Source organism: Manis pentadactyla, chromosome 3 (assembly GCF_030020395.1).
Source record: "Manis pentadactyla isolate mManPen7 chromosome 3, mManPen7.hap1, whole genome shotgun sequence".
In the NCBI taxonomy this organism is placed as follows: domain Eukaryota; kingdom Metazoa; phylum Chordata; class Mammalia; order Pholidota; family Manidae; genus Manis; species Manis pentadactyla.
Genome location: NC_080021.1, coordinates 75880448 through 75893244, shown reverse-complemented (window position 1 = coordinate 75893244; position 12797 = coordinate 75880448). Strand labels below are relative to the sequence as shown.

The 12797-nt window shown below is 37.0% G+C and overlaps 1 protein-coding gene across 1 annotated transcript in view; it reads left to right on the top strand.

The window, feature by feature from the left end:
* RAB2A (RAB2A, member RAS oncogene family) overlaps positions 1-12797 on the top strand; it is a 113603-nt gene that overhangs the window by 39146 nt on the left and 61660 nt on the right. Inside the window, exon 2 of the mRNA XM_036907546.2 lies at positions 9155-9226. Within this exon, the coding sequence (XP_036763441.1) occupies positions 9155-9226 (72 nt within the window). The remainder of the gene's footprint in view (positions 1-9154; positions 9227-12797) is intronic.

The following is a 12797-nucleotide window of genomic DNA, read 5'->3' as shown; positions in this document are numbered from 1 at the left end:
TGTCTTCCCTGTATGTCTGATAAAATTCCGAGGTAAATCCATCTGGCCCGGGGGTTTTGTTCTTTGGTAGTTTTTTGATTACCGCTTCAATTTCGTTGCTGGTAATCGGTCTGTTTAGATTTTCTGTTTCTTTCTGGGTCAATCTTGGAAGGTTGTATTTTTCTAGGAAATTGTCCATTTCTCCTAGGTTTCCCAGCTTGTTAGCATATAGGTTTTCATAGTATTCTCTAGTAATTCTTTGTATTTCTGTGGGGTCCGTCGTGATTTTTCCTTTCTCGTTTCTGATACTGTTGATTTGTGTTGACTCTCTTTTCTTCTTAATAAGTCTGGCTAGAGGCTTATCTATTTTGTTTATTTTCTCGAAGAACCAGCTCTTGGTTTCATTGATTTTTGCTATGGTTTTATTCTTCTCAATTTTATTTATTTCTTCTCTGATCTTTATTATGTCCCTCCTTCTGCTGACCTTAGGCCTCATTTGTTCTTCTTTTTCCAATTTAGATAATTGTGATATTAGACCATTCATTTGGGATTGTTCTTCCTTTTTTAAATATGCTTGGATTGCTATATACTTTCCTCTTAAGACTGCTTTTGATATGTCCCACAGAAGTTGGGGCTTAGTGTTGTTGTTGTCGTTTGTTTCCATATATTGCTCGATCTCCATTTTGATTTGGTCATTGATCCATTCATTATTTAGGAGCGTGTTGTTAATCCTTCATGTGTTTGTGAGCCTTTTTGCTTTCTTTGTACAGTTTCTTTCTAGTTTTATGCCTTTGTGGTCTGAAAAGTTGGTTGGTAGGATTTCAGTCTTTTGGAATTTACTGAGGCTCTTTTTGTGGCCTAGTATGTGGTCTATTCTGGAGAATGTTCCATGTGCACTTGAGAAGAATGTGTATCCTGTTGCTTTTGGATGTAGAGTTCTGTAGATGTCTATTAGGTCCATCTGTTCTAGTGTGTTGTTCAGTGCCTCTGTGTCCTTACTTATTTTCTGTCTGGTGGATCTGTCCTTTGGAGTGAGTGGTGTGTTGAAGTCTCCTAGAATGAATGCATTGCATTCTATTTCCTACTTTAGTTCTGTTAATATTTGTTTCAGGTATTTTGGTGCTCCTGTATTGGGTGCATATATATTTATAATGGTTATATCCTCTTGTTGGACTGAGCCCTTTATCATTATGTAATGTCCTTCTTTGTCTTTTGTTACTTTCTTTATTTTGAAGTCTGTTTTGTCTGATACCAGAATAGCAACACCTGCTTTCTTCTCTTTGTTGTTTGCATGAAATATCTTTTTCCATCCCTTGACTTTAAGTCTGTGCTTGTCTTTGGGTTTGAGGTGAGTCTCTTGTAAGCAGCATATGGATGGATCTTGCTTTTTTATCCATTCTATTGCTCTGTGTCTTTTGATTGGTGCATTCAGTCCATTTACATTTAGGGTGATTATTGAAAGATATGTACTGATTGCCATTGTAGGCTTCAGATTCGTGATTACCAAAGTTCCAAGGTTAGCTTCTTTAGTATCTTACTGTCTAACTTAACTCGCTTATTGGGCTGTTAAAAACACTGGTGATTCTTTATTTCTCTCCCTTCTTATTCCTCGTCCCCCATTCTTTATATGTTGGTTGTTTTGTTCTGTGCTCTTTTGTGTTTCCTTTAACTGTTTTTGTGGGTAGTTTATTTTAGTTTTTGCCTTTAGTTAGTATTTGGTTGATCTACTTTGCTGTGATTTTATTTTCTCTGGTGACATCTATTTAGTCTTAGGAGTTCTCCCATTTAGAGCAGTCCCTCTAAAATACCCTGTAGACATGGTTTGTGGGAGGCAAATTCCTTCAACTTTTGCTTGTCTGGGAATTGTTTAATCCCTACTTCAAATTTAAATAATAATCGTGCTGGATACAGTATTCTTGGTTCAAGGTCCTTCTGTTTCATTGCATTAAATATGTCATGCCATTCTTTTCTGGCCAGGTTTCTGTTGAGAAGTCTGATGATAGCCTGATAGGTTTTCCTTTGTAGGTGACCTTTTTCCTCTCTCTAGCTTCCTTTAAAACTCTGTCCTTGTCCTTGATCTTTGCCATTTTAATTATTATGTGTCTTGGTGTTGTCCTCCTTTGGTCCCTTCTGTTGGGAGTTCTCTGTACTTCCGTGGTCTGATCGATTATTTTCTCCCCCAGTTTGGGAAAGTTTTCTACTATTATTTCTTCTAAGACACTTTCTATCCCTTTTTGTCTCTCTTCTTCTTCTTCTGGTACCCCTATAATGCAGATATTGTTTCTTTTGGATTGGTCACACAGTTCTCTTAATATTGTTTCATTCCTTGAGATCCTTTTATCTCTCTCTGCATCAGCTTCTATGCGTTCCTGTTCTCTGGTTTCTATTCCATCAATGGCCTCTTGCATCTCACCCATTCTGTTTATAAATCCTTCCAGAGATGGTTTCATTTCTGTAATCTCCCTCCGGACGTCATCCCTTAGCTCTTGCATATTTTTCTGCAGCTCCGTCAGCATGGTTATGATCTTTATTTTGAATTCTTTTTCAGGAAGATTTGTTAGGTCTATCTCCTTCTCAGGGGCTGACTCTGTGATTTTGGTCTTTATCAAATTCTTCTGCCTTTTCATGGCGATAGAGGTAGTTGTGCAGAGCTGGCTTGTGTGTCGGCTGGGAGAATGTCCCTTCTTGCTGGTTAATGGCCTTCCTCTCCTGGGAGAACAGCGACCTCTAGCAGCTTGTGCTGGGCAGCTGCACGCAGACAGGGTCTCTGATTCTTGCCCGGGTGCTGTGGAGTTAAGCTCCACTGTTGCTGTGGGCGTGACCAGCCTCAGGCTGCTGCTCCAATATGGCGGAGCAGTGTCAGAGGGGAAACAGGCAGTAGGCTGTTTATCGCCGTGATTGGCCTCCAAGCTGCGCTGCCACCCAGGGGGTTAGGGCTCCCGGAGTTCCCCGGGATTCCCAGCTGCTGGGCTAAGTGTCCCAGGACGCTTCCATCTAGCTGTAGGGTCCCTGTCCCTTTAAGTCTTTCAAAAAGCACTTGCTTTTCTTTGTCCCAGGGACGCCGCCTGCGGGGACCCACTCACAAGTTTTACTGTCCCGTTTACTTAGTATCCAGCACCCCATGCACTGTGTGTCTGCACTCGAGTGCGGGTGGCTAGGGCTGGGTGTTTAGCAGTCCTGGGCTCCCTCTCCCTCCCCACTGCGACTCCTTTCCTCCCACTGGGAGCTGGGGTGAGGGGGCACTGGGGTCCTGCTGGACCGCGGCTTGTATCTTACCCCCTTTATGACGCACTGGGTTCTCGCAGATGTAGATATGGCCTGGATGTCCTGTGTCTTCTGGTCTCTCTTTTTGGAATAGTTGTATTTGTTGTATTTTCAAAAATATATATGGTTTTGGGAGGAGATCCACTGCTCTACTAACGTCGCCATCTTGGCTCCGCCCTTCTAGTCCCTATCTTAATGGTTCATTTTAGAGGCTTTTTTTTTTTACCAGAAAATATGGGGAAATAATTAAAGAGTGTCAGATTTTGACCAATGTTTAGTCATTTCTTATGCTAAAATTACTGTTTTTGTCTACAAAAGGTATTTCACAAAATCGTAAGTTCCACAAAATCTGTTTAAAAATCTAGCCTCAAGTTGAGATTTTTCAGATATGGAAAGGTTGGCATTTTGGTAAAAGATCTCCTTTCTGCATATCTGACCAATGATGGAGGTTAGATAGAAATTCTTGAAGGTCTGTGCATCAGTCTTGTGGAATTGATGTTCCTTATGTCTGTTGAATTTAGACTTGCATTTAACTTGAGCATGCAAAGATATGTCTTATTTATTTGTTTTAACTGGGTAGAGGACATAATAAACATTATAAAACAAAGATAACAGCCTCATGTAGTAATCTGCTTAAGTCACAACTGTTTTTAAACTTTAAAATACAGGAAACTTTGTCTTAAATTTTCAAATTAGTATTCTAAGTTGAAAGATTGGCCTTTCTGGAAGTACAGGTCTGTTTGAAATTGAACTTACCACTTAGTGACATTGTTTTTGCTGTATTCCAACACAAGAATCTGACCTGTATGTTGATAAATTGGAAAGAAAAATCCTCCATGTTGTTTTACATCATATTACTATGCTTTGTGGCATGATGGAGCCATTGTTCTCCATTTTGATTTAAACATTCAGTTGTTAATTTTAAATCTACCCATAGTGAAAAGAAAACATTAAAAATTTTAAACTAATATAATACATAAAAATAATAGCAACCATGTCTGACTAGTTGATGTCATCCAGATGATTATCTGGTCAATTCTCTGTACGAATAGTAAAATGATTTCCAAAGAGATGAAATAATTTGTACAAAGTCACATTATTTAAGTCACTCCAGGGCAGCCATCTTCCTAAGATAGAAAAATTAAGAATGAGCTGTGTGTAAATTTTCTCTTTTTTTTAAATCAACAACTAAGACATTTTTTGTATTAATAAAGAAAGGGGGACAGAAAGAAGCTTTATAGTACTTGTTTTGCATCTGTTATGTGTAAGAGATTCATTGTTGAACGTGGTCGCTCATGTAGCTCATGTTCTGCTGGAGGTCACATTCTGTTATGGGAGATCCTATAAAGCATTATGATACAGTTGGTAGGTTTAAAAAATTGCTTTTATTTGAAGGCCTTCTCTTTTCTACATGCTGTACTTTTTGAATGATGGTGGTTGTCTCTAATAATCAATGTTCAGCTACAGAAGAACCAGAATGTGTGTGTGTGTGTGTGTGTAGTTAGAGATTAAGATTGAGGTCGATTGATTTAATGGTGTATGTGACTATGGGAGCTGAGTAAGATAAGCAAATCTGAAACCCCTAGGGCAGGCTCTAAGTTAAAGGCATGGTTGAAGTTTCTGTCCACAGATAGAATTAGTTCTTCTTTCAGGAAGCCACAGTCCTTTTAAAGCCTTTCAGCTGGCTGAGTCTGGCTCATCCACATTTTCTAGAAATCTCCCTTACCAAAAATCAACTGTTTATGGACTTTAATTTCAGCTACCAAATGCCTTCACAGGAGTACCCAGATTAGTGTTTGATAGACTACCTGGAGATGGGCCTAGCCAGATTGATGTAGCAAAAACCATCGTGTTATTTTCATTTTTATTGAAATATATTATGCATAAAGAAAAAGGCATGTGTGCAGTTCAGAGAATTTTTATAAACTGGACACTCAGGTAAACAGACTGTACAAGGCCTCTTTTATATTAATTTATTTAATTTGAGTCTTCAAATAGTTCATTGAGATTATAGGGTTTTCCTCATAGATAGGATTTTGAGGCTCAGAAAAGTCAGGTACCTTGGCCTGTGTTATAGCTGGTAAGTAACAAAGCTGGGATTCTAACCAGGTTTTGAGGCATTTATGAAACATGTAAGCCAAGGTGTACCATTAATTCTGCATGGGGATTGGTAGAACAAGAGAGCTTTACTTGCAGAGGAATCCCTAAGCTGGGTGGATCTTAAAGCACGAGTTTAGGTTGACCATAGAGTGAAATGTTCCCTAGTAAGCAGTACCAAGGGAATACATTGTCATTTCAGAAGACAGGAGATGGTTTGTTATGCTTAATTAACTATAAGGTCTTTTGACTGTGCTGTGATAATATGATCTACTGGAATAGCAGTTTTTCAGCCCAAATGCAAAGAACCTTGTTCACTATTTTGGAGAGCTTGAATTTTATATTTAAGCAATATAACATGAGAGTGAGTTAATCATAATTTATTTTAGCAAAAATTTTCAGTATTTCATAAAATACATTGAAAAAAGGGCAAAGGCTGAAGGCAGAGTAATCATCTTTTACTGAGAAATAGAAATAGAACACTGAGGATTAAGAGGGAAGAGCATGAAATTCAAGAATACTTTTCTGAGGGAATTGATGAGATTGGTGAACCATTAGATACAGATGATGAAGAAAAGGAATTTAAGAATAATTGTGATGTACTTGTTGGTGTGATCCATTGGAAAGCAGTTGCGGAATGAAGGAAATACTGAAGGGAAAGCTGAATTTATCCTGAGTCACTTGGAAAGATGGTGAGCAGGAAAATGAAAAAGAATGCATTAGGTTTTTTGGGTTTTTTTTTTTTTTGGTATCATTAATCTACAATTACATGAAGAACATTATGTTCACTAGGCTCCCCCCTTCACCAAGTCCCCCCCACATACCCCTTCACAGTCACTGTCCATCTGTGTAGTGAGATGCTGTAAAATCACTACTTGTCTTCTCTGTGTTGCACAGCCCTCCCTGTGCCCGCCATGCACTATACATGCTAATCGTAGAATGCATTAGGTTTTGAAAGTTTGAGTTTCATGCCTAAAGGAATTAAAGTGGACATGTTCAACAGGAAATTGGAAATAATGAGAGCAAAATTAAGTAGGTGACTGGAGAGAGGTATTTGGTAATCACTGACTAAATTGTAGAAGCAGGTTGAGGCTATATGACTGTATTAGTTTTCTCTCAGGTGAAAAGATAAACAAAGATGGGATGGTGAGAAAAACTTCCAGTATGTGAGACTTGCATGGAAGAAGAGGAGCAGTTGTCAAAGGACTAAGAAACCAGGGAGATAGTTAAAGCCTGATAAGCCAGAAGAGATTCATTTTTGAGGTGCTTGTAGGCAGGTGAACTATAATAGATAAAAGTTTATGGTCACAAATAGATCATGTTTCTGTATCAAATGTGATGAAGACTTAGAAAAGGCTAGCTAATTCATTTTGGCAATTTGGAAAAGCATTGGTGATTGTGAGCCAGACACCCCAAGAATTTGGAAACAGGCTTATCTAGAATTAAAATAGAAGTCAACAAATACTAAATAAGATAAGCTATCTGTAAATATAACTGATCCTAACAAATGGTCTATAGATGTGTAATTAAGACTTGAGAAACACCGCAGTGGCACTTGGATATAGTCTCTGTGTTGAAAGATACTTTGATAACCTGAAGAAAGAATATGGAGTCTTGAAAGTAGAGAACCAAAGAATAAGCCTTTTTGATATTTCACTAGCACTTGGTCATAATAAGTGGTATTGGTATCACTAGAACAATACATATTCTGTGGTGAAGTAAGAAAGGGTCTTCAGGCTCTTGTGTCACTTAAATGATTACAGATTGTTAGATGACTTTTGAGGTCCTTCAGTAATAAAATCTGTTATTTCTAATTATTTTTTTCTATACCACTTGGGAAAATTCTGGATGTTAGAAATGAAAAAAAGACACAGAGGAATCTTAAATCCTTATCAGTAAGTGGAAAAAGCCAATCTGAAAAGGCTACATACTGTGTGATTCCAGCTGTATGACATTCTGAAAAAGACAAAACTATGGAGACAGTAAAAAGATTAGTTTCTGTAAGAGGTTAGAGGTGAGGGAGGGATGAATAAGCTGAGCATAGGGAATCTTTTAGGGCACTGAAACTATTATATATGGTACTGTAATGATGGATGTATTATTACATTTGTCAAAACCAATAAATAGACACCAAAAATAAACCGTTGTGTGTAAACTATGGGCTTTGAGTAATGATGTGTCACTGTAGGTTCATCGACTGTTAATAAGTGTTCCCACCCCTATGTAAGTACGTTGATAGTGGAGAAGGCTGTGCACCTGTAGGACAGGGGGCACATGGGAACTAACTGTATTTTCTGCGAACCTAAAACTGCTCTTAAAGTCCAAATTTTAAAAAAGAACTGAAGATTCATACCTCAGTTGTTCACCTATTTTGCACTTTCACACTTAAAAAAAGAAAATTTTCCTTTTTATTCTAGACCTAAAAAAAGCAATAGTGAGAAGTCTCATAAAAAGAGTTTGGCTTTATGCCTTTTGTAATGTAAAAATGAAATGGATAAAAACAAAGAAGAAAACTAAGGGCAAATGTTTTGAAATTCCAGTTTACTTAACACAACTGTGTACATATATAAATATATTTATGTATTATATATCTATATGAAATCTTTGTTACTGGGCATTTCGACAGTCTTCGGAGCCATTTATTCAGCAAAATTACTTAGGGCCTTATCTCTGCCATAAGACAGGCAAGTGACAACATACTTAGTGTTCTTCTCTCACTGAGTTTATGATCTAGAAGACATTGAATAGCTTAGTTTATGACATTTCTTCAAAAAAACCTTCTCCAGCCCTTAAGCCTAAATATGTCTCTTTTGTTACTCTTCTTCATAGCACTTTATTCTCTTGTTTCAAATGGCAGTTGTTAAAATTTTTTTGAAATTATGGTTCGTATAGATTACTTGGGCATTCATTCTGTTTAATTTCTCCACCTGTACTAGACTGGAAGGAAGAATGCTTGTCGGTTTTCTACACAGTTGTATCTTCAGGTCCCCAGGGTAGTGCATAGTTAGCATTCAATAAAGACTTTTTTTTGAGTCAATAATGAATGAGAGCAAGTGAATGAATGGTGACTGCCTGGCTGCCTTTAGTGTTCTGTAGAAGTGCAGGGTGCCATCATGTAAGTAGACTTCACTGAAGAAGAAAAGAACATGAAAATGAGTAGGAAGGTGATACAGTGTTCAATATCCAGTTCTCCTCTGAGGGCAAGTAGGATGAATATAGAAAATTTTCCTCTAATTTAGGACTGTGGAAATTATTCATGACCTTAATGAAGTAAAATTTGGTGGTAGAGTGAAAGAATGCAGTTCAGAGTAAAGATGATCGTGAAATGAATTATCCAGTAGAGCAAGTTGCTTTTCCTAGAAATGTAGATCCCAAACGTTTACTCTTAGCTTATTTATTCGTTTGTAGGAGATTGATAAAATAAACTGTAAAAGAGAAAATTACTGTGTTTTTAAATATTTCCTCTACCACACAATAAACAAAAGTACATGAACACTTAACTGCATGAGAGGCTTCTGGGAGGACCTGGTTGGTTGTCTTCTAGGAGTTACTGCCACTTTGCTCTTCCAGATTAAAATGTTGAATGAATGAGAGAAGATAAAAAGGGTGGATGGGTTAACACCTACTTACATACACCAGTGCTCTTCTTTACCAAGAAATTTCTTGGAAATTTTTTTGGAAAACTACCACTGAAAAAATCAAGGCAGATTGTTCAGAGCACCAGAAACCCTGGCTGCTGCTTTTCCTTGTGCTTTTGGAATGTGTTTCTTAATTTCTGTGAGTTTTATCTCATTTTTTTTTTTTAACTTTTCAGGTGTTGGTAAATCATGCTTATTGCTACAGTTTACAGACAAGAGGTTTCAGCCAGTGCATGACCTTACTATTGGTAAGTTTTATAAAAGATGAAAAGCATTCAGCAGTTTTGAGTAGTAAAAATGGAATAAGCTGGAGGGTCTATTCTATTAGCAATGACCCAAAAAGATGAGTGAAACTAGATTTGGTGTTGTGCAGATTTAGTCTCCAGCACTTTTTATTTTTTATTTTTTTCTATTTCATTTCATTTCTTTTTTTTTTTTGTAACAGACTTCATTTTTCTTAGCACAGTTTTAGGTTCACTGCCAAATTGAGCAGGAAGTACAGAGATTTCCCATAGACCCCTTACGCTCCCCCCCATAATCTCCCCCACTGTCATTTAAATTTTGGCAGTGTAAATCACAGACTGTTCCAATTTTCTAGGAAGGTACAATTAAAAATCAGAGATACAAACAAGTACTGTGTAGTTTTGATATCCAGTAGCTACTTATGTTCATGAGTACATTATAATTCCTTTTATTTTTTATTTGTTTTGTGTGTGTATTTTATATTAATCAATTTATTTTATCAAGGTTTCACATGAAAAACATTGTGGTTACTACATTCCCCCATATTATCAAGTCTCCGCCACACCCCATTGCAGTCACTGTCCATCAGCATATTAAGATGCCACAGGGTCACTATTTGTCTTCTCTTTGCTACACTGTCTTCCTCGTGACCCCCATACACACCATGTGTGCCATTCATAATACCCCTTAATCCCCTTCTCAACTCCTTCCCCACCTACCCTCCCAGCCCCTCCCCTTTGGTAACCACTAGTCCCTTCTTGGAGTCTGTGAGTCTGCTGCTGTTTGTTCCTTCACTTTTGCTTCATTATACTCCACAATGAGGAAAATCATTTGGCACTTGTCTTTCTCCTCCTGGCTTATTTCACTGCACATAGTACCCTCTAGCTCCATCCATGTTGTTGCAAATGGCAGGATTGTTTTCTTTTTATGACTGAATAATATGCTATTGTGTATATGACCACATCTTTATCCAATCATCTATGATGGGCAAACACTTAGATTGCTTCCATATCTTTGCTTTTGTAAATAGTGCTGTGATAAACATAGGGGTGCATATGTCTTTTTGAACCTGGGATCTTGTTTTCTTTGAGTAAATTCCTAGGAGTGGAATTCCTGGGTCAAATGGTATTTCTGTTTTTAGTTTTTTGAGGAATCTCCATATTGCTTTCCATAGTGGTTGAACTAATTTACATTCCCACCAGCAGTGTAGGAGGGTTCCCCTTTTCTCCGCATCCTCACCAGCATTTGTTGTTGCTTGTCTTTTGGATGTTGGCCATCCTAACTGATGTGAGGTGATATCTCATTGTTGTTTAAATTTGCATTTCTCTGATGATTAGTGATGTGGAGCATCTTTTCATGTGCCTGTTGGCCATCTGAATTTCTTCTTTGGAGAACTGTCTGTTCATGTCCTCCACCATTTTTTAATCGGGTTATTTTCTTTTTGGTTGTTGAAGCATGTGAGTTCTTTATATATTTTGGATGTTAACCCCTTGTCAGATATGTCTCCCATACTGTAGGATACCTTTTTGTTCTACTGATGGTGTCCTCTGCTGTACAGAAGCTTTTTAGTTTGATTTAGTTCCATGTATTCATTTTTGCTTTTGTTTCCCTTGCCCGAGGTGATGTGTTCAGTAAAAAGTTGCTGATGTTTATATTCAAGAGATTTTGCCTGTTTTCTTCTAACAATTTTATGGTTTCATCTCCACCACTTAAAAATATATATAAATATAGTAAAAATAATAATGGCCAGCTTTATAAAAATGGTAGAATACAGCAAGACATTAATATTTAAGATTTTTATTGTATTTAACAAATGATCGAGCGACAGTATAGCATACGGATAAGAGCAAAGACTCTGGACCATCTTGCCAGAGTTCAGATCAAGGCTCTGCCACTATCCAAGAGGTCAAACCACTTTACCACTCCATGCCTCAGTTCTTTTATCTGTAAAATGAGAGTAGTATCAGTCTCACAGTGTTAGTGTGATCAGTAAATGAGTTAATAAATATGAAGCATTGCAACAGTGCCTAGCAACATGGTAAGTGCTCCAGGCTTACCTGTAATTGTTAACATTTTTTTAAGTGTAGTTGCCATCTGTCATCATAGTTATTATAATACTGACTATATTCCCTGTGCTGTACTTTTCATCTCTGTGACTTACTTGTTTTATAATTGGAAGTTTGTACCTCATCCCTTTCACCTGTTTGGTCCGTTTCCCAGATCCCTTCCTTATGGTAATGACCGGTTTGTTCTGTTCATGAGTCTGTTTCTATTTTATTTGTTCATTTGTTTTTTTATATTGCACATATAAATGAAATCATATGGTATTTATCTTTTCTGACTTACTTCACTTAGCATAATACCCTCTCCGTCCATCCATGTTGTCACAAATGGCAAAATTTCATTCTTTTTTATGGCTGAGTAATATTCCATTGTGTATATATCACATCTTCTTTATCTGTTTGTCTACTGATGGACCCTTAAGTAATGTTACAATGAATATAGTAGTGCATATATCTTTTCAAATTAGTGTTTTTGCTTTCCTCAGGTAAATACCCATAAATGTAATTACTGGGTAATATGGTATTTTATTTTTAATTTTTTGAGGAACCGTGATAGTGCTTTCCATAGTGGCTGCACCAGTTTATATTCCCACCAACAGTGCATAAGGGTTCCCTTTTCTCCACATCCTCTCAAACACTTGTTATTTCTTGTCTTTTTGATAATAGCCATTCTAACTGGTATTGATGTCTCATTGTGGTTTTGATTTGCATTTCTCTGATGATTAGCAATGTGTAATATCACTTCATGTATCTGTTGACCATCTGTGTGTCTTTTTTGGAAAGATGTCTATTCAGGTCCTCTGCCCAATTTTTAATCAGATTAGTTGTTTTATTGGTGTTGAGTTGTATGAATTCTTTATATATTTTGGATATTAACCCTTTATCAGATATATCATTTGCAAATATAATATCCCATTCAGTAGGTTGCCTTTTCATTTTGTTGATGTTTTTTTTCTCTGTGCATAAGCTCTTTAGTTTGATATAGTCCCACTTGTTTTGGTTTGTTTGTTTGTTTTTGCTTTCCCTTGCCTGGTGAGAAATCCAGAAAAAAAAAATCACTGCTAAGGCTGATGTCCCTGAGTTTACTGCCTATATTTTCTTTTAGGAGCTTTATGGTATCAGGTCTTACATTTAGGTCTTGAACTGATTTCGAGTTTATTTTTGTGTATGGTGTAAGACAGTGATTTCATTTTTTTGTATGTTGCTACTCAGTTTTCCCAACACCATTTATTTTACAACACAATTTTTCCCCGTTTTATATTCTTGCCTCCTTTGTTGCAGATTAATTGACCATATAAGTAGGATTTATTTCTGGGCTCTCTATTCTGTTCATTGTTCTATGTGTCCTTTTCTGTGCCAGTACCATACTGTTTTGATTAGTGTAGCTTTGTAGTATGGTTTGAAATCAGAGATCATGATGCCTCCAGCTAGCCTCTTTCTCAAGAATGGTTTGGCTGTTTGGGATCTTTTGTGGTTCCACATAAATTTTAGGATTCTTTGTTCATATGTAAAA